Here is a 23,575-nt window from a genome sequence, read left to right as displayed (position 1 = left end):
TTGACTGGCACCCCATTCACAGCTGATGCACAGTAACAGCAGTGTCTACCATCTGCAAGATGCACTGTGGAACTCCCCAAGGCGCCTTCAACAGCACATTCCAATCCCACAATCTCTCCCATCTATAAGGACAAGAGCAACAAATGCATGGGAACGCCACCACCTGAAAGTTCCCCTCCAAGGCACACACATCTTGACTTTGAATTATATCGCCGTTCCTTCACTGTTCCTGGGTCAAAATACTGGGACTCCCTCCTGAACAGCCCTTTGGGTGCATCTACAACACATGGGCAGCAGCAGTTCATGAAGGCAACTCACCATCACCTTCTCAAAGGCAATTAAGAATAGACAACAAATGTTGGGCTAGCCAGCAATTTCCACATAAGACCATCAGACATAGGGGCAGAATTAGGCCACTCGACCCATCGAGTCTGCTCCGCCATTCAATCATGGCTGATATTTTCTCATCCCCATTCTCCTCCCTTCTCCCCATAACCCCTGATCCCCTTATTAATCAAGAACCTATCTAACTTTGTCTTAAATACACTCAGTGATTTGGCCTCCACAGCCTTCTGCAGCAAAGAGTTCCACAGATTCACCACCCTCTGGCTGAAGAAATTCCTCCTCATCTCTGTTTTAAAGGATCGGCCCTTTAACCTGAGATGCTGTCCTCTGGTTATAGTTTTTCCTGCAAGTGGGAACATCCTCGCCACGTCCACTCTATCCAGGCCTCGCAGTATCTTGTATGTTTCAATAAGATCCCCCCTCATCCTTTTAAACTCCAACGAGTACAGACCCAGAGTCCTCAAACGTTCCTCATACAACAAGTTCTTCATTCCAGGGATCATTCTTGTGAGCCTCCCCTGGACCCTTTCAAAGGCCAGCACATCCTTCCTTTCTATACGGGGCCCAAAACTGCTCACAATATTCCAAATGGGGTCTGACCAGAGCCTTATACAGCCTCAGAAGTACATCCCTGGTCTTGTATTCTAGCCCTCTCTACATGAATGCTTGACATCCTGTGAAAAGAATAGATTTTAAAAAGGTTTTCCTATTCATAATCAGTTGAGTAAGGTACTGTGCATCATTCGTATTTAAATAAACATTCAATGATATAGATTTTAGCAAGCGGTGTTGGGGTGTGCATATTGAAGATTTATTGAAAGTTTAATGCTGTAATTGTTTTCCCCTCAGGAATTGAGTATCAACGGCCGAAACACCAGAATTCAACTGAGAATGAGATAGATAGAATTTCATCAGAAAGTCCACCTGCTGAAGAGAGTCCAGAGCTCTACCGGAAGGGAACAACACCCCCAGACCTTACGCCAGAACACAGCCCTGTGCCAAGCCGATCATCCAGCTCACCATCAACCTCACCGCCAAAGTACAGAAAAAAGAATTCAAGGCTTGTGAGGCAGGTCAACATAGAACATGACAAAGGGCAAGACATTCAGGTGCTGTTGGAAGGTGAAAGGGATGAATACCCAAGAGCTACTAACTGGAATGATAAGCAGCGATTGGGCAATCGAAGGAAAGGAAGCAGCCACCCAAATACACCATCAATAGCTGAGGAGATCAGGGAAAGAGGTAATGAATGCAAATACAAACACAGATCCACTGACAGAAAAGAGACAGAGTCACCAACGTTTTCATGGACTTCCTATCGGTTGCATAATCATGATTCAGGTAGCCAGCTGCATGAACAGGACGAAGAAAAACTTAGTAACTACGAAATGGAAATGAAGCCCTTACAACGCATGGAGTCCTATGTGCAAGATACATTTTCAGAAAAACACCACAGTAATCTCAGCTCCAAAAACATGATGGAAGATTACCACCCAGACTTTCTCAGCTATGGAGTCCAGAGGCTAAAACACACAACACAAAATACAGAGAACTTCAGACCTATGTCCCCCTCTGAGCCCAATGTACAAAGGCTGGAGACACTGAGAATGAATGTAAAGCTGGAGCCTCGACCATCACGGCATGATATTAGTATGTCACCAAATTCAAAGACAGTAACTATACCACAGTGTGAAGAGGAAATGATGGTTCAATATAAATCTAATTCAGTAAGTAGTTTGCAAAACTTACCTTTGTTAAATAGGAGCAACTAATTTCAACTTTGATCAAATCAAACTCAGGTTTTGGAAATGTAATTATATTTACTGATTGTTTGAGGTTAAAGACAAACTTGTACGTATACTGAAGCTCCCTGGGCACAGGATAAATTCCTGTATGTCAATAACCAGCAACAGGATCTCATTATATGTTACTGCAGCTCTGACACTCGGATCAAGTCCCTATTTTGTGTCTGTTCAATTTCCTGCAGTGCCATCCCGCACTTTGATAAACACAAGCATTCACAAAAAAATATAAAATTAAAGTTGAGATATGGTTCAAGCTGCAAGTTTTATTTGTAGTTTACAGCTATCAAAGAAAAACTTCAAAACAGTCTGGCGCAATTATTCTCAGACGCCAGTTGACTTATTTTTTGAGAAGCAATATCCTACAAGTTAGTTTAATGTTTTAGAAGGACTCGGCCTCACCAACTTTCATTTTTAATTGCTACATTCTCTGAGGTTTTTCGCCTTATTTTCAAATTAGCAGAAAGTGTGGTCTGACCTTTAGCTAAGCACTGGCCAGACAAAGGAATGCCCACTTTGAATGGGAGGGAGGGTTTTCCTGCTCGAGCATTAAGCTAATTCCAGAGGCAGAGGATATCTCCTGAAGGCTTTCAAACCCTGCCGAGATACCGAAATGTAGTTTAGAGGCCACAGTGTGGGAAATGGTCCCTCGATGTGAGTTCCCCAGGGCAGCCAATTAATGGGCAGAGGACTGGCTCACTATCCAATTAAGGATGGTGATCGGAATTAAAAGCTGGAGGTCCAATCAGAGGCCTTCCAGCCTGAAAGAAATAGCAGGCTGCAATGGAACGTAAGTAAGAGAATTGGTGCTTCAAAATGGAGGCGTACACTCTCCAGCTTTGATAAAGTTTGAACTAAAAAAATTGCTTTTGCAGTCAGGCCACCTTTTCAGGCCCTCCCTTCAGTGGGGTACCCAAGCAGGAAGGGTGGGCCTCGCAGCCCACTTGAAAATGAAAATCGCTTATTGTCACGAGTAGGCTTCAATGAAGTTACTGTGAAAAGCCCCTAGTCGCCACATTCCGCGCCTGTCCGGGGAGGCTGGTACGGGAATCGAACCGTGCTGCTGGCCTGCTTGGTCTGTTTTAAAAGCCAGCGATTTAGCCCAGTGAGCTAAACCAGCCCCTTGGAGAACTGTCCCCTGGTCTGCCACAAGGAGGCTCCCTACGGGTACCTAAATTGATCCAGTTGCGTGCAGAACCTGGGAAATCCTTACTGAGGCCCTAACTGAGCCTGCCATGTGTGAGCGGATAATCCTGCCACCCCTCCATCGTTTCTCCGCAATAATGGCCCAGGGGCTGGATGGAACCGGGGAACTGCCATGCCAGTCAACTGGGCTATTTTTAACTCCCACCCAACTGTGATCCAGTACCCAGTGGGGCCTAAAACTAGTTCAAAACATTTGGCATAGCTTTTACTCTTAACGCCCTTTTCAACTGGTGGCAATCCTTGATTACCAATGTGGCTGTCAGTTAGAAGTTGATTTTACTTTGTATAATTCCGGTGAAATTATTCTAAAATTATATAGGAAACCAACCATCTGCAAAAAAATTCCAGTCGTGATCTTTTAAAACAAAATTATACCTTTGAATTATCTCTGACACAAAATACAGACTAAAATTGCTGGCAAATGGCACACTGAATATAGGTACAGAGAGAAAGCCAATTACCTAGCACACTAGAGTTATTTGTTTTAATGTCCTAGCAATCTGTGAAATCAGAAAGAAAAAAAATACTGTTTGCTTGTAAAATATCACACATACCGACAAATATTTAGTATTAGTGGTGAAATTTTTAATTCACAATTGAAAATTGTGGAGAACAGAGAGTCTTAATGGTAGCTATTAAATAAATCATTCATCTAATGGTAAAATGGATGAGGCCATTCAATCCCCTCAAAGCTGTTTAACAATTCAGTTAGATTATGGTCAATCTGTACCTTAACTGCATTTACCTGCCTGTGCTTCATATACCTTGATATACTTACTAAGAAAATATCCATCGATTTATCAGATTATTCAGCAGGTTTAATCAAATAACCAGCGTACGTCCTACAGCTCATTGGCTACATTCCATATTTAACGGTTTAGTAGCGAGTAGATCAGATATATCAAAGTTGGATCATTCATTTTGCGCAAAAGTCAATACATGAAAGTTATATTTTAACATTACATCAATTTTACGGTAAAAGCATGGAGTGTGTTAAAATCTCCCATATCTTTAATATGGAAGTTGCTACAGAATATCTGATTCTGTCCACTTCAAAATTCCATCAGTGGAGATTTGATTTTGTGTTAGAACATAGAACAGTACAGCACAGAACAGGCCCTCCGGCCCTCGATGTTGTGCCGAGCAGTGATCACCCTACTCAAACCCACGTATCCACCCGATATCCGTAACCAAACAACCCCCCCCCCCCCTTAACCTTACTTTTTAGGACACTACGGGCAATTTAGCATGGCCAATCCACCTAACCCGCACATCTTTGGACTATGGGAGGAAACCGGAGCACCCGGAGGAAACCCACGCACACACGGGGAGGACGTGCAGACTCCACACAGACAGTGACCCAGCCGGGAATCGAACCTGGGACCCTGGAGCTGTGAAGCATTTATGCTAACCACCATGCTACCGTGCTGCCCAATTACAGATTACAATTACAATTACAGAGTACACATTTCGTAGAATCAGAGAATCTTTTAACACCAAAGGAAGCCACTTGTCCTGTTAGGAAAGAGTTGTTCAATTTAGTCTCCCTTCCCATCTTTTTCCATTTAACACTGTAAATTAACCTTCTTCAATTGCATATCCCATTGCTTTTTGGAAGTTACTATGGAATCTAATTCCGCCAGCATTTCAGGCAGGACATCCCAGATCTTAACAATTTCTGTGTGAAGAAATTTCTCCTAATTTTTTTCTTTAGCTCTTTCGCCAATTATTTTAAATCTGTGGTTTCTGTACCAACCCACTTGCCAGTGGAAACAGTTTCTTTCCGATTACTTGATAAAAAAAACCCTTGTAATCCACCATTATTGTGTCTCCCCTTAACCATTTCTGTTTTAAGGAAAACAATCCCAGATTCCCCAGTCTGTCTAAATAATTTAACTCCCCTTTCCATTGTATACCATCTCCTCACTCTCCCCAAGGCATTGACGTCCTTTCTTAAACTGTGGTGTTTGGAATTGCACACAATGCTGCAGTTGAGGCTGAACGAGTCACTTGTAAATGTTCAGCATGACTTTCTTGTTTTTGTATTTAATGCCCCTATTTACAAAGCCAAGTACCCCATATGCTTTCCTCACTGCCTTATGAACTTACCATGCCACCTTCAAAGATTTGTGAGTTTATACCCTTTGCTCCCTCTGTTCTTCAAACCCCTCAAATCAGCATCATTTATATTATGCTGCCTTTCCATGTAATTTCTCCAAAAGTGCACCACTTCACACTTACTCCCATTAAATTGCACTGACTATGTGTCTACCCCATATCACCAAGTCGGTCCATATGCTCCTAAATTCTGCTACTATCCTGCTCATTATTTACTATATCAGGAATTTTTGGTTTTCAAGCGAAGACCTTCAAATTCTATTCTCTATACTCAAGTCCAAGTCATTTATACCTGCAACAAAACTATTTGGGATTGGTAAATATCCCACATATTTTGTTATGTTTCCAGCAGCAAGACTGTGCATCTTCTTTCTGCTAAAGGGTTGGAGTAGATTGCATCATGACCGGATTTTGATTCAGATGCACAGACAGTTGAAACATTCATTAGAGCTGAAGGGATTGCAAAGCCAGTTATAGATTCAATAACAAAAAATTGGGAGAGATGTTAACTGGGCTTCAATTCCCGATCACCCACTTTACACTATCACCGTCAAATAATTCTCTTTGCATCTAACTAATACATTAGGTGAAAGATATTCATTATCAGTGTCGTAAGAATGCTTTAAATGCAGCACTTCTATTATAATACTACTATTACCGTGTAGAGATGATGTAAACTAACTGAGGCTGATATGAAATATGATGTGACTTTTGCAGGACAATTATTTAAAGAAATACACAAAATATTCTTAGCCAGTTCTTAGTCTGCTACTTTAGGAATGGGCCAAATGATTTCCTTCTGTCACAAAAATGTTCTATTTACTGGATGTTAACCAGTTTATGGAAATTGACAGGTTTGTCCTTTATTAATACCAGCATCACATTATTTATATCAATATCCCAATGAAAATCAGCATAAGGATCCATTTAACATCTGACACATATATAAAGAGTAAGGTGTCACTTCATACTGATATTCAGTTCTGTATATTACCCTAGCTATTTCTCCAACCTTTCATTAGCTCATTTTAAGCAGCACAACTACTTCAGTGCCTAAGATCTGCTGAGCCCTTAAATACTGCCATCTCATTAGCTTTCTCAGTAGTCACCTAGCAACAGCTTATACTTTCATTAAAGGCTCCCTGTATTTAAATAGACGTATCTGAAATGAACAGAATTACCTGCAATTCAATAGGATTATTTTGTATAGACAACAGCTGACATATATTTTTGTTATAAAATTGCAAGTTATAGCTTTTAAACATATGATTTAGCGAAACAGATATAGTTCCTTTGACAGGGACAACATCCTTTTCACTGTACAGTCAAAGGCTAACTGAAATGGCCTGATTAATCCAGGTTCAGGTTCAATACTTTGCGTTAGCCGCTTAATCTAAGTTCCTGTCGGACATAATAAATTATTTTTGGATTGTGGCAGCTTGCCTGTATAAGGCAAATCGCTTTTAACCTCTTTATAACTATGGTACATTATTAAATAATATTGCCTTATCCTCACTAGGAATTAATTTTCAGTATAGAATGCAAGGAATGAATAGGAAGGGAACTCAATTTGTTAATTACTTAAATCCCACACAGTCTAAAGAATATTAACAAAAGTACTTGCAGTCACACAGATGTTTGCCTCACTCAACAAAAACTGCACTAAAGCATTGCAACGCAGTACATTCTTCAGGCAGTCTAAATATTGGTATGCATTAAATATTAGCTACAATTGTTGACAGTTTACTCAGATATTGATTAGCACTTGTGGTACCATGTAAATACCATGTAAATAATCAGGTTGAAGAGTAATTAAAAATTATTTCTCTGTGATTTTTGTTATTTTCTTTTTAAATGCCATGTATTCCATGAACCATTTCCAAGCTGCAAGATTTGGCCGGTGATTTAGACCCAGGTTTTTGCATGTACCATTCTTGACCAAGCGAGCAATGGTGATACAGTTAAATTTTTTCCCTAGTTCTTTGCCTGCTGCTTTAGGAAGCACAGAGGAAAACCCAAATCTTGCTCTGTGTCATAGTGCAATGGTGTACCTGGAAAACTACTTAAAAATCTTTAAGTGATTTACTTCTAAAAGATATATTTGAGATATATCACCTGCAGCTCAATAAGATTACTTTGTATAGACAACAGCTGACATACATTTTTGTCATAAAATTGGAAGTTATAGCTTTTAAACGTAAAATGTATCGGAACAGATACAGTTCCTTTGACAGGGACAACATCCTTTTCATTGTACAATCAGAGGCTAACTGAAATGCTCTGATTAATCCAAATTTATGTTTGAATTGTGCAAATGACCCGGCTGTTGTTACCAGTTGTAGTTCCAGAATAACTAATGAACCTAAAATTGCACAAGAAGTGATGGTGCCCCATCCAAATCTCAACTTTTAAAATTGTTAACGATTGCAAACTGGAGCAGCAAATTGCAAATGCAACATTTTGAATGATAATGGGCGTTGCAACATCAGATTCTGGAATGTTCTCTTGATAGATTTGCAATATGATAATGGACCACCATCTTTTAGTACGACATTGAGAGACATTTCTTTCTGAAATCTGACGTTATTAGTCGTAGATCAGTATTAATTGCTCACGTGCCTATGAAATCATTGGGACAAACTTCTGGTTTTTCACTCTCCAAAATAAGTTTTCCAACATATTTCATATGCTGGGTAAGGAGGATATGGTTTCTATAATTAACTTCCCTAAACAGGCTCATCAGACCAAAGACTTTTAAACATATATTAATGTTTGATCAATTATAGAGAAAAAGCAGCATTCATTTATTTTACATGAAGAGTAATTTCACCTCAGTTTTCTCATTTGTTTTCATTTGAATGCTGTTGTTTAAACAGTGACTGCTGCTGACAGAAATTTAAGGTCAAACGTATATGTGCAGGTTAATTCTTTGTAAGTTTTTATTTCATAAAGGGCTAACAGTGGTGAGTACATATCACAAAGTTGTTTCTGCTATTAAAAATTACTACCATTTTTTAGGAGTGAAACGTTTGGGTAAATTTGCTTCTTAAAAACAAGAAAAAGAATTATGTCAAACATACTTATTTGTGATATTGTTGGTGGTCACCTAATTTCCATGTCTCATATGTTTGTTTCTTTTCTCTTTTAGGGCTCCAATCCTATTCTGGTTGCTATGGTGATTTTGCTAAACATCAGTGTCGCCATTTTGTTTATTCACTTTTTTATTTGAATGCCTATTTGTCAATTTAAATAAGAGAAAACATGAAATTGCATAAAAGGAAACTGATGTACTTCAATCTGAAAAAGTCAGCTTTTACTGAGAACATGGTCAACTTCTTCACATTTTGCCTTTCCTAGATAACAATACTGGAATTTAGTCAAAATTAATGGCATAAATAAAATAGCTCTGTGGCATGACAGAATGGTGAAATATGCTTCCCCATTACTTCAATGATTTAACATGCAATGTTTGAAGAGCAGAACTATAGACAAACCAGGAGGAAGGTAACATTACCTTAGTACTGACATCAAGAAACTTAAAATAATGAAATGTCCATTTGGTTATCAATGAGGATTTATTCTGAATGTATAGTTTACATTATCTTTTTTGTTGGTCTACTCAAGTCAATTTTCAAAACTATCGTAATATTCTCTTATTTATCGTTGTGGAAACATTCATAGTATTTTGATTAAAATGAGCTGAATAAGAAAACAAATATGCCACAGAAATCAACTCATTAGGTTCACTCACAAATCTATACAATTATTTCATAACTTTTGATCAGTTTTTATCAAACACATCCTTTTGAAGAGTTCAGTAGCTTAAAAGGTGATAGAAGCTATTTAACCTTTTGCATAACAATAGTATTTCTGCATCAAAACACAATCAGAATCTGCAAATGACTGTTTAGCTCTTTCAGAGATTGTGAATTAAGAGGTGTTCCTGGCTCCATATGGACCATTTCTGTAATTTTACTTCATAATATTTAATATTTGAAATTTTAATGAAAATAATTTTCCAGGCATGAAAACGTGTACATCTTGAAACATAAAGGTTTCAGGGCTTAAGGGGTCAATGCTGAATCCAAAGGGAGGATTTCTAGCCCTGTTGGGGAAGGGTACGAGAGGTGTGGAAATTTGCACTATTGGCCGGCATTCTAGTTCTCTGGCTTCATCTAGCACCTGGCCATTTTCCTGTCGGGGGGGGGGGGGGGGGGGGGGAAGAGGGGGGGGGGGTGGTGGCAGCGGTGTGATGGTGGGGGAGGGTGATGGCAATGTGGCAGGTGGCCTAATATGGCCTATAGTCGGAGGCTGACTCGAATTTTCCCATTTGACTCCAAGTTCCCTGAGGCATTGGAAAACAGTGTGGCTGTTTAGAAGCAGCCTCCTGGTGGCAGATTGCAGACCACGCTCCACACAGACTTAGAAACCCTTCTGGCCTATCTGCCTTCAGCTGCAGGCCACCCTATGGAGGGATCCACCACCACCCTCCCCCCACCACACAATGGTGGGCCAGCTGCTGAGGCCATTGTTTATTTTAAATTTAGAAGTGTTGGAAAGAGGTCACCTCCATCTTGAGGTGCCCTTTCCCTCACATACCTACCATGGCATCCTGCTGCTGGTTCAAAGCTGGATGACCTCCTATTGACCTTCCAGCTTTGAAAACCCACCTGCTCTACTCAATTGGATGGTGATCTTACGCCCTGACTACTAATTGTGTTTCTGACCCCCATTTGAGTAGACAGTGGGGGTCCTGAAGCCCACGGAGGAAATCCCACCACACAACCTTGTGGCTTTTGCATCTAATTTTTATAAAGTATATTTTGTCAATGGTTTCTCATAGTTGTTCAATATGCAACAATGCAAGACTGCTTCCAAAGCTACAGCTGGCATGAAATGGTGAAATGGTTGTGCATTTACTTTTTAATAATTGTAAATATAAAGCAGGCTACAAAATAAGTAAGATCTGACTTTGCACCCGGGGCAGGGATTGATAGTTAGAAAATTTAGAATCTTGGTAGTCCAACAAAAAACCGAATTGCTACTGCTATATGTTTCTTTGATCAGATATCAATCATGTTGAAATTGAGCTTTCCTTAATTTTAATAAAAGTTTTTCCCCCAAGTTAGGTGTCAACAATTAACAGATTGTCAGATCACAGCAGGAATTTATAAATCATTGTAATTATATTGGTATTATCTGGATTCCCATTATTAGTTGAGGGGAAAAAAGTGATAATTGCAATTAATTGTTCACAGAACATTGGCCACTTGAGGTTGGCAGTAATGAGTTTATAACCAGGCATCAGAAATAGTGGGCCAGATTTTTATTACCGAAGCGGATAACGTCAGATGGGAAATCTCCCGATTCAGCAGACCAACCTCAGTTTAAAGGGCCCCATGACACCCAATTTTCATGGAGGCGGGGTGGGATAGAATCCGGCCCCCTAATCTCAGAAGTAGGCCATAGACGACCACAGGTGTGGGTGGCTGCTGAAGCAGACTGGCTAGAAAGTCAGTTTCTCTTGAACTTGTCCCAGTTGTTTTAGAAATGTTAGGCCCTCTAGCCCTCACTTTTCAAACCTCCTCCATCCCCACCCTCTCCCCACAGCCCCTTTTTTGCCAAATCATGCCCCCCACTGACCTCCATGCCACCTCATACCCCATGCCCCCTCCATGCCATTTCACACGCCCATGCCACCTATATAGCCACTCATGCAGTATTCACTATGGGTAGGCCTCAGGAGCCATCTGGAGATGAAAAAAAATAAACTCCGAGCAAGCTAATATAGCTCTTACTCATACACACTTGATAATGAAATAAAACTCCCATTCATGAAACCCATTCAAAGATTTTAAATCTTCCTAATGTTTTAAAATGTCAAAAAATAACTGTTGAAACTGTAGGAACAGATAGTAATGTTTCTTAACCTACAACATTACTTTAACTTACAGCGTCAGCCTGTTTTTTTCTTAATTAAAGGACTGGGGAACTAAAAAAAACTTCAGATCATGACACTTAAACTTTATCCACCTGTCAAAAACATTAACGTCTATTGTAGCAATTTGTGATTTCCACAGTGTGCTAAGGCCCTTGGAACAGGAAAATGGTGCATGTTTGAATTCAACACTAACTTCAAAAGGTCCTCCTGAGTTTGGATTTCTTACTTGTGCGATTCACACCCAGACCCTCTTTACTCCTGCCAGCAAAAATGGGATCTGTTGGAAATGGGCTCGGACTTCTGAATCTGGCTCCTGCCCGCCATTTTTAAAGGCCTCGGCGATTCTGTGAAAATCTAACCCAATGGAACCACCTTTTCAAGAAAAACACAGCCATTTCATCCCTCTCTTACCAACCCCAACCCAATACCCCGACCTTAGATAGACTATTCCGCTCTAACAATTCTAACACTTGACACTATTTTACAAATACACATACAATCGGTAACGTTCATAATTGAGTTCAATGAACACATCAGCTGGGAAGATGACCAATAAAAAAAATACAGTCATAAAGTGACAGAAAGAAGAAGGAACTTGCATTTACGCTGCACTTTTTACATCCTCTGGATACCCCAAAACGCTCATTCAATTCAATATCTTTAAAGGGTGTTCATCATTGTAATGTAGATGTAGAGAAACAAAACAGCCGATTTTCACACAGCATTCTACAGATAAGATGAATGGTCAATTCATATTTTTTACTTGAGGGGTAAACAGGACGCCGAGAGAAATCCCATGTGCTTTCTCAAATGGTGCGACCTAAACAGACTAATGACTGCTTGACATCATATCCAAAATGTGGTACTTTCAACAGGGCAGCATTTCCTCGGGTCAAATGCTAACGTCCTGTACTAGAGCATGTGCCCACAACCCTCTGACTAAGAGGTAAGTGTTACTGCTGACATTTGCAAGGAACACACCAACATTTTTTATACATCATCTATTTTTCTGGGCCACTTGACATTCGGTTTGTCAGAAATAAATATTACTGCAGCCATTGTGTGCCATTCAATTGATATGTTTCAAACTAAATATTTCCACATAATCGTGAGAAATCAACAAATTTAGGGAAAAACTCATTTTTAAAATGGAATTCTATTTCTCTAAAAATATTTTTCTTTAAACAAGTATATTTTTGGTGCACAACCTACCCAAATCCTTTACATCTCATCACTTACCAAGTAAAAATGTTTAATAAACAGAAGATAAATCACAGTAAAGGCAGAGAAACTTCAAGCTGGCCTTGTTCAAGGAACCTGACTGCACATCCACTACCTGATTGGGTATAATACTGATAGCACTTTGACTGGAAAGTATTACTTCTCAGTAGAAATTTGAGGCCAGCCACATGTAAAAGTTTACTGTGATTTTTTAAACAAGGGAAATAGGGAAAATTAGACACACACCACTAATGATGATACTTAGGCCATTGTGTAGCTAAGTTGATACTTGGTTAAGAACACCACTTTGACTGAGTTGGACTGCATGGGTATTTGCCCAGCATTAGAAATACGTCTAAACAACTAAAAACGTGCGTAAGTAGCCATTCACAGACTCAAACCTTCATTGTATTACTCACTTCTTGAATGGGATAATCCATTTATTTTATATACTAGCTTTTAGTTAGAAATAAGTACATGGATCAACCAACAACTAGAGGTGAAACAGTACAACAAAGACTAAAACCTGTCACAAAAGCAGTTGTAACACCTGTATGTTAAACAGCTTATTTTTGCATGTTATAGATTTTTACACAGAAAGGCATCTTTTTAAAGTCCAGCTTTGTGTTCAGTAAAGTTTTTGATTTTAATTTTCTGCAGCACCTGGGTTCATCACAGTTTGTGAGATTTTTATCCAATCCATTTTATGCCTTGACACCAGTCATGCGCACAAAAAAATGTTTTGTTTTGAATGGAAATCAACATTGTACGCAGAATAAACCACAGTCCCACCCCGTACTTCAATAACCTGCACAGAAGTACAGTATAAACTTTTCAACTTTGCTGCTTGATGAGATATAACTATTTGTTTTGTACATTGCATTATAGTACTTTATAGTCACATTATAGTACTTTATATTACTTTATATCACATTGTAGTACTTTGACAAGTTTACAACATAAAAATACCTGAATTTAAGAGTTAAAAAAAAAAACTACCTGAGCCACATTTCAACATTTAAAATGCTATGAATTATTTAGGATATCCCACCAAATAAGTTTCCTGATCAAGTTTCTGTGGTTCTAAGTGGCTAATCTTTTCAACTATGAATCAGAAATTTAGGCTTTGATTATTTTGCTTTAAACCTTTTTCAACATTCGTCATGATGGAGTTACCACTGTAGGGCTCCAATGTCAAAAGTTATCTTGCAAGACACGTCAGTCATGTTTTACACTTCTGTGAACTACTTCTACTGGAGACAAAACAAAATCCAAAGAGGTTCATGCCATTTTGAAAAATATTCCATTTTAGGAATGTGGAAAGGTCAGTTACCTCCAGAAAATCATTGCTTTTTAGCTGACCTCACTCCCACTTTTTCACCAAGTTCCTCAATGGTTTCATAAATGTTTCACTGTATCATTAACTAATCCACACTGCTGTTTCCATGGTCTGTCTCAGTAACTAATATACCTACTCTTCAACATTAAAGTTATTTTGATTAATTCAGTTATTTTAGCCATAAGGAACTGTCCAACCACATACCTTTTCCATGGTACATAAATGTCACTTTATGTTTGCTTGCTTTGCCTATCTATATTCATTGGAGCATGCTGGTATTGTGACAAATTCAATGTGTGTGAAAGCTGTGTTCCACCATCTTCCCAAGGGCAGCTAGCATTGGGCAACAAATGCTGGTCTCCACCGTGAAACTCACATTGCATAAACAAAAGTCATGTGACCCTGTTAGTTGACTGGAGACTAAAACTAATCTCATGTCAGTCAATTTGAAAAAAAGAAAAAGAAAGACTGATATTTAAATAGCACCTTTCATGATCACCAGAAATCTCAAAACGCTTTATGGTGAATTAAGAACTTTCTTGAAGTGTAGCTGCTGTTGGAATGTAGAAAACATGGCAGCTAATTTTCACCCAACAAATTCCCACAAATATCAATGCACTAAAGTTTGACAATCTGTTTTTATGATGTTGATTGAGGGATAAATATTCCGGGAATGACTTGATTGTTGTGCTCAAAACTTGACATGGGATTCAAACCTGGAGCTTTGTGATTCAGAAGCAAGTGCGCTTCAACTGAGTCTAGGCTGCACTTGTATGACTTAAGATTATATTTTTTGTCACATGCTTGTTTATTGGCTATTGATTTGCAGTGGCAAAACTAGAAATTAACTATTAAGTTGAGATTATAGATGGTCTTTGAAGTTCTTTGTCAGGGCGGCACGGTGGCACAGTGGTTAGCATTGCTGCCTCACAGCTCCAGGGTCCCAGGTTCAATTCCGGCCTCAGGTGACTGTGTGGAGTTTGCAATTTATCCCCGTGTCTGCGTGGGTTTCCTCCGGGTGCTCCGGTTTCCTCCCACAGTCCAAAGATGTGCAGGTTAGGTGGATTGGCCATGCTAAATTGCCCCTTAGTGTCTAAAAGATGAGGTGGGGTTTGTGGGTTACGGGGGATAGGGTGGATGTGTGGGCTTAAGTAAGGTGCTCTTTCCAAGGGTCAGTACAGATTTTATGGACCGAATAGCCTCCTTCTGCACTGTAAATTCTATGATTCTATGAATAACAACAGTATTTAGTCAGGGATGGATTTTTGTTATAATTCTGTAATCTTCTCGAACTCCTGGGTGTATTGTTGTGTTTGACTATCGAGGAAATTGTAGAAATTGTAATGATTGATCGTGTATTGATCAGAAAGCTGGCAGCCATGTGAACATGGTGTGAGAGTATAATTTCTGAAGGTATATCAGCTGAGTTCAGCCAGAAGTGGGGTTAGGATCTCTTCATATTATCAGTTTAATTTGACTAAGAATATTGTGTATGAGGTTGGATGGTCATAGAGTTCCTAAGTAATTCTGATGTGACTGCTTTATTTAAATCCAAATAAAAAGTGGTAAATTATAATTTAAAGAACAGCAGTAGCATGATACAAATTTGTCTTAAAATGCTATGCGTGCATTAATTATAAATTATGATAAATTATAAAACTTGATCAATTATGACTATGTCTGATCTTAGTGTGATATTTGGAGTATACTAATATCTCCATATGTAAGTTTTTTCAATATGTTTAATGCAGTTTATAAGTTCCCTCCTTCATTTTTAAATTTTTTCACTAATAGTTACATTGCTTCTCTTTGAACCCCAATAAATAAAATCCAAAATGTTTTGCCATCATTCCAAAACTATTAATCTGATCCAGAGAGTGGTTGACAATTGATGTTCTATTCTTCAGTCAAAATAAGAAAAAGAAAAATTTGAATATTGTCTCACCTTGCATTATAAATTTCAGGTGATATATATTGTTACGGCACATTTAAATCACACACAAAAACAGTAATGATCTTCTTCCTTCAGTATGTAAACTAACTGTTAACGTGCTTAAGTCATATGTTTATTTGTTTATAAATAATCTTTAACAAATCTGTGAACAAATCATTTCAGATTCATATTTCTTATATTACACGGAACATGCACTATTCGATCTAACTAGTCTATGTGAATGTTTATGGTTCACATGGGTCTCGTGCCACCTTTCATCATATCCCTAGCAGCATATCTGCTCTTCTTTTCTCCTGGTATCCTTATCTATATTTCCAAATCTGAGGTGTTCTGCTTTGCCATTTTCCCTCTTTATTTAATTCAAATGAATCAAAGAAACAGCAGTTTTAGTGTCAAAGAATGTTTTGTTTTGAAAAGCATCTTCCAGTAATAATGATTTCAGAAGTGACCAATGATCAATGTTCCCACACAGACCTAACACAAATTAGCCCCTTTAAGATACCCACACACTTAAATGAATAGGCCATGCACAACAAAAACAAATTAGAGGAAATGTTACCAACACCTGAACACTATTGAACATTGCCTCAATATTATTTCAACACTTTTTTAAAATGAAAGTACGCAATTCTCGTTTTTTCCAATTAAGAGGCAATTTAGCATGCCCAAACCACCTACCCTGCACATCTTTGGGTGGTGGAGGTGCGACCCACGCAGACACGGGGAGAATGTGCAAACTCCACATGGACCGTGATCCAGGGTCAGGATCGAACCTGGGACCTCGGCAATGTGAGGCAGCAGTGCTAACCACTGGGTCGCTGTGCCACCCTAACCTTATTTCAATGCTTACCTGAATTTCCATTTTTTTCATTTTTGGAAATTCATTAAATTGTATTAATGATACAAATTGTGATTACGCGAGAAGGCTAACGCTTCATCCATATCTCTTTCTATCTCTTCACCCCATTGATCTTCTATCCTGATATCGGAGTTTTGCCTATACATGTATTATAGAGAATACATTTCCTGATATCCTCTACTTTGTCTTTTACATGGCAAAATGTGTTTCCTTCAGGCAAGGAACAATCAGCTCCTTCAACTTCCAACCTCATTTTTTGCAGATTTTGTGTAATATTGTTCAAATTGTGGTTCTAGAAAAAGTTGGTGAAAAGGGATGCTAGTTAACCTGAAAGTCTGTCTTTTAAAATCGTTAGATCTTCCATGGGCTTTCTACCCAGCTGAGTGGCAGCATTTTACAAACTAAGAGCTATGCTAATTTTCTAGGCTAATGTGCCAGGGCCTCAGGAAAAACAAAATGGGGCTAGTTAATTTGAAAAGCTATTGCCCATCCCTACTGTAAAATACCTGTCATTCAATCGCTACATTCTGAGGGCTCTGGATAAATTGTTTTACAATGTCCTTAAAGAAACAAGTTCATATTCAGAAGAGGCCCCTTCTTGCAATCCTGCCATTAACAGTTCAAAGAGAGATACATTTTACTCAAACTTTCTGGAATTTGGTATTTATAACTTAGTCTCCTTGGTCCTGTAAAATAAGGCAAGATGGGTCACTTCTCTTTTTTATTGGTGCTTCACCCAGGGCTTTAGAGTCACCAAAGAAAATTTCTTACAACTTCTGATTAAGGCATGAGTTAGGTCCAACAATACTGATTGATTACATAGACGGAATACTTTAAAAAGAGTGAACCATCTTATGTATAATAACTGACTCTGACTGAAATGAAGGATCTCTGATTATCCGGTGGGAGGAGGAAAGTGAGCCATGTTGGGGGGCTGGAGTGGGGTGGTAATCTTGTTCTTTGGCAATAACTATTAGTGTTCCTCAGAGATAGTGGGCAGGATTTACCGACCACCCTGCCGCATGTTTATCAGTGGCAGAGGCAGCCCACCAGCGGGATCTACCGACCCCGCTTTTGTCAATGGGATTTACCGGTGACAGCATTCCCCTCCTCGCTGAGACTCCTGTGCACTGGCATGGGACCGGAATTTCCTGCTGGCGTGAACAGCTGGTAAATCCCACCCAGTATCTCCATGATTGATTTTCACACTGGTGATATCAGCTTGCAAATAAAAAGCATTTCCCCATAATGTTCATATGTACAATGAGACACCAGCATGATGCCTTGGGTCTCCTCAGATATTATATGTTTTCTTAAGCATAGAAGTGAAACTGTCTAATACTCTTAATCTCACTTCCACAGTTCCACAGTTCAAACCAGTGTTAATCTTAATCTTAGATTTCATTTGGGTTAGACCATCCTCTTTACGGGGGGGGGGGGGGGGGGGGGGGGGGGGGTCAGCTGAGTAAATTTGTAATGTGTACAATAGGATATATATTTGGATTTTCTTAAATTGTCAGAGTTTACTCTAGAGATTGGTCATTATTGTTAGCTATCCTGCTTGTTCGAACAGTTCTTGGTATTAGTCAAGAGAACAAGGTCAACAGAGGGGGAAAGACTACCAGGTCTTTTCCAGCTTGATTTTATAAGTGCCTGAAATATGAAGTGAGTATTTCCTATAGCCTGGATGATATTAAGAGCAGAGATGATGTACAGTGTATTTCCCCTCACTTGATAAGATGTTGAAACTCTTTTCAAGTCAAATTTACAAAAGCCTCATAACATATTGTAAACTGAATGTTTTTACTATTTATTTTCAAAGCCCTGCTTTTTAATTATTTTCCCACTTTTTGTCCCTGGTCAAAGTAATGAGCACAAAAGATACGGACTCTGTAACCAGCTTTAGGACAAGTGGGCCAGGGTGACCGACCCTGAAATTTTCCCTCTTCTTTGTTCCTCAGCTTCCAATTACTGCCTCCCTTCAATGGCTCATCTAAGTTTAGGAACGGGCTGAATGAGAATCACAGGCATGAACTCACATCCGACCGCTATAAGGTGCAGTGAGTTGGTACAACAATGTGTAACATCATCACCTTACTCCAATAAAATTATTGAAATTATATCTGAAGATTCAGAATTCCAAAGGTACTAAAATGGAGATCTTTTTCTGTGAACTACATCTAAAGCTATAGAGAAGTCCATGACTATTGAAGATTCTTCTCTTTATTTTGTTAAATGATCAAGCATTGGGAACACAATATACTCAAGCGTATTTCATCTAGACTACAAACTGTTCTGAATGCTCTGGAGAGAAGGGTTCAATGAAGAATGGAAGTAAAGCATCATTATATGATTTAACACTTCTGCCATAACGTTTGTTCAAGGATATCCAGCAGTTGTATTGATGAGACCAGAAATAATACAACAATAACAAATCACACTTAAATAGCATCTTTAACATAGAAAAAAGCCCCAAGGTGCTTCACAGAGGTGCACTCAACTAAAATTGATAACGACTTTATCAATGTGTAAATACTATCGACAACTCTTTCTTTAAAGTCAGGGGCCACCTGGAGACTACACTACCAACCTTCCACCCTTCTATGCATTTTGTGGGCACTTTTATTTGGCAGGTAATCCTGTTAAAGCTTACAGCCAGAGAAGAATTGACTAAACCCCTTAGTGGGTGAGTAGAATAGCACGGCCTGAGTATCAGCACTCCTTTTTTTCACTTTTATTGTTTCAGACCCAGGATTGGCAGCCATTGGCAGCAATGTGAGCAATTTATTAATACTGTATATGTTGTCCAACTACAAGTGTGCCTTCTACTGGCCAATCTGCTGTCATAGAGAAGCCCAGAACCACTGCAGGCCCTGATCTTTTGAATGAAGAATATGACATTATGGAAGACTTTGGCAGAAAAGAGAAAAACTTGGGAAATATATAAATACATACATGTTTCATTTTTAGTGCAATCTTAAAAGTATTGACTATTAAAATGGCCCTGTGCATTTCTTTGCATGTGTCATAATATAACAGTTCATCTACAGGGATAAAATGCAACAAGCTTTTAGACTGCTAAAAACCACCATTGATCTACTTTATAATTATTATGCTGGGGCTTTGATGAAGTACATGGACTGTAATCTAGCCAATTAATGTACAGTCTGCATGCTGCAGCTCTGCACAGAGCATGGAAAGCTATGGCATTGTACACGTCAGCCTATGAGAAGGTATTGCTTTCATCAGGTTTGGTTAGAATTCAACTGCAAACTAGTAAATCATTGAACAGTACAGAAATGTTATTTGTCTACTTAGTTATATTAGCAACCTTCAGAGAGCAGTGTATCATAATAAAATTCTGCAAGGGTAAATTAATTTGGTTTAATAATTCCAATTGACACAAATTTAAGAGCCGTGTAAATTGGTGTAGGGTTTCTAAGTTTCTAATTAACAAAAGTTGCATTAACGATTCACTATTTCTGTTTTGGACTTCTATGTTAGTTGGTTTTTTAAAAAGTGATAATGTATTCATTTCCAAATTTCATTTACAAATTTTGAATTTGATTGCAGTAATTATTTTATAGTTGACTTCTAAATCAGCCCAATTATGATCTGTGATTCATAGGTAATGATTTTTGAAATTGGTCTGAAATTTGTATGTTGGATATCGGATACTGCAGTTTTAAATCACAAAATATCAATCTCAAATATACAATTCTGTTTCTGTATGCTTTCCAGATGGGAAATAAGTTCCAATGTACAACTACGGTTTCTGTGTTATTTTAAACTTTGTTGAACATTGCATGACAGAGTTACTTGCAGTTGATAACATGCAAACAAAAACTTTGTTCAAGTATACACTTTGCCTCAGACAGCACAAAAATGCCTATTATGATAAACAAGTTGTTGCCTTTTGTGACTCAAAGTAGAGTTCAATGGTTTGAATCTGTCAGTTTTTTCAACCTGAAAATGTTTTTTTGCATGTAAGCAGATGTTTGAAGATTCATTCTTTACTCTCTGATAATGTGTGAAGATTTTATGCTTTAAAAGGGAATGTTGACTTACGAATTATATTCATTCTAATTTAATTTTAAAGAAATAGTTCAAAGCTACACCAGGTCTTTGTCTTTGTTTTCATATTTGTTTATCACTTCACTCTCCCTCAAAAATGCCTCATTTTATAAGGATTTCTGTACGGTAGTTTTAAAACCATGGTGACCTTCTTAAATCCCTTCAGTAACTGTTATGATACAACCAATGCTCCTAAATCATTATGATACAATGAATACATTTCCAACTCACTCCTGTTCAATATAATAGCAGTCTCTTGGGTTCTTACTGAATCACGCATACATCATATTTTAAAAACTGACATAGGGAACAAAATTCCACCACTCACCATAGTAAGTTAATGACTGATACTCGGTTCAGCTCAAACAATAAACCTGGAATAATGAAATGACTAATGCCCTGAAGGAAATTTATTTAAGCTTTAAAAATAATTTTTCTTGCACAGCACTTTAGTGCAATTTTTCTTTAGATTCTTACTGCAAGTGAGCAAAGATTTACACTTGTGAAAACTGATTCTGGTTATGGCTGTGCACCTTTAAACAATGTGGCCAGAATTCTCTCGACGTTGGAAATCCCTGTTCCTGCCGGCAGTGCAACCCACCTGCAGGTTTCCCAGTGGTATGGGGTGGTTTCAATGGGAAATGCGAAAATCCAGCCCTATATCTTATTCCAAGTACTATGTAAAGCAATAAATAGCCAACCTCATTGTACTTCACTCATACAACTCCTGTTAAAAAAACTGATTGATAACTCCAAAGTCCTTCAAATATTTTCCTTCAAGATTTTCAAATGTGCTTTAATATAAGAGTTTTCGGTGTGCAAAATGTTGATTGATTTACATCAATCTTTAATTGTACTTTCTCTGAATTCTCATGTGTAAAGGAAGATCTCACAAGCCTGATAATGAACAAGTTTAATATTTCTTCTTACTTCAGGTTCCTCTCCTGAGCTGAGCACATTGACTAGGTTTCTCTAGAGCTATTACCAATTATGTTGTTTTCACCAACTACATGGCTATTTTGTGTTTAGGCAAAGACCACAAGCCAAGCATTTATTTTCACCAAACCAAGGTAGATCCTCTTGTGGACTAACAAACAGAATTGACCGTTGTGAGTGGCAAATTTGAATGGATTATAATTGAGATGTCAACTCAAATCTTCTAAATTAGAGTCCAATGTTCTTAACAGCTGTCAGTCCAGTAGGATATTATATATATATCTAATAAGAAAAGAAAATGATGGGCAGCACGGTGACGCAGTGGATAGCATGCTGCCTCATGGCACCGAGGTCCCAGGTTCGATCCCAACTCTGGGTCACTGTCTGTGTGGAGTTTGCACATTCTCCCCGTGTCTGCGTGGGTTTCACCCCCACAACCCAAAGATGAGCAGGGTAGGTGGATTGGCCATGCTAAATTGCCCCTTAATTGGAAAAAGTTAATTGGGTACTCTAGATTTATTTTCAAAAAACAAAAAAAAAGAAAAGAAAATGATTAAGATGTTTCTTCACACCTCTAAACAGTTGGATCTGGAGTAGTAGAGGCAGTATCATGGGACAGCATACAAGATAGTGCATCGCCTAACTGTCAGTCCAAACATGCTGCAGAGAATGATCCCTTTGCTGAAATGGGTCTCAATGTTGGGCCTCAAGCCTTATTCATATCATGTTGGTAAACTGCAGATGCCCAGTCTGCTCACTGTTGAGGACTACTTGAATTTTGAGCCTGAGTAGTGACTCTGAGGTAACACGAGGAAGAGGGATTAAATGATTAGGAGAGAGGCATCAACTGTGGGTAAGGAATGATCAGAGGGCAGAGAAAGAGGAGACACCTCACTGCTTCAAAACAATCATTAAAATATTAAAGAATGCGACTCAATTTATATATTATTTATGTTTTGCTGCATTCAAATAGAATTTTTGGTCTCATTTTAAAATCCATACTGTATTTGCATGATCAGAAATATCTGTTCAGTGACAAAATTTTCTATAACGCCTGTTCTTGTCTCCTGCACTTTGACCTTGACCTGGGTAAAAAAAACATGAGTGTTTCTACAGAGTCCCAGCCTGTGCCCATAATCAGTACTTTATTAGCTAGTTCATCCCACAAGATTATTCTGTTAATCCAATATGACACTACTGATTCGCTATAGCATGATGATTAGTCTGCTTATTCTTAGAAGAATATTCCAGCTAGCTAGCAGACAAAGACATTTGAATCAGAAGACAACACCCAGAAAATTCACTTGATACTCAAACTATTTCAATCCTTATACCTTTGGATATGCAGAACGGTGAATAACAATGCTCAAGGATTCTTTTCTCTTTCACTTTCCAACCAAATTAAAATATGAAGTGTTTCCAAATCAACTATCACTTGGAGATGATGAGAATCTCCCTTTTACATTGATTTGACAAAACAAACTAACTATTAGAAAAGCATGTTTGGAGTTTTTGAAAAAATATATTTATTTGTTTTTTAACATTTTATACATAAAACAAAACAATGTAAAAACAATATGCCAACACCCGAATAACACTACAAATCCCCCCCCCCCCCCCCCCCCACTGCTCCCTCCACCCCCACCACCCAACCACCACCCTTCCCTTAGTAGCTGATGATACCAACTCTTGAAAGTGTAGAATAAACAGACCCCATCCCTGTGGAACCCCTCAATCGATCCCCTCAGAGAAAGTTTAACCTTCTCCAAATACAGAAACT

At 38.5% G+C, this 23,575-nt stretch overlaps 1 protein-coding gene across 2 annotated transcripts in view; it reads left to right on the top strand.

The window, feature by feature from the left end:
- The window catches only part of jph3 (junctophilin 3), a 211,615-nt gene extending 190,715 nt beyond the window's left edge, over positions 1 to 20,900 (top strand). Inside the window, exons 4-6 of one of the 2 annotated variants that reach the window (XR_005461789.1) lie at positions 1,195 to 2,072; positions 8,620 to 8,975; positions 18,747 to 20,900. Coding sequence is in view for 1 of the 2 variants with exons in the window: in XM_038806526.1 (XP_038662454.1) it covers positions 1,195 to 2,072; positions 8,620 to 8,700 (959 nt within the window). In the remaining variant the exon portion in view is untranslated. Of the gene's footprint in view, positions 1 to 1,194; positions 2,073 to 8,619; positions 9,188 to 18,746 lie in introns of those variants that run through there. The other variant, XM_038806526.1, reaches the window with a different exon arrangement.
- Positions 20,901 to 23,575: the final 2,675 nt, after the last annotated feature.

The sequence above is a fragment of the Scyliorhinus canicula genome, chromosome 9 (assembly GCF_902713615.1).
Source record: "Scyliorhinus canicula chromosome 9, sScyCan1.1, whole genome shotgun sequence".
Classification (NCBI taxonomy): domain Eukaryota; kingdom Metazoa; phylum Chordata; class Chondrichthyes; order Carcharhiniformes; family Scyliorhinidae; genus Scyliorhinus; species Scyliorhinus canicula.
This window is presented reverse-complemented; position numbering and strand designations above follow the sequence as displayed.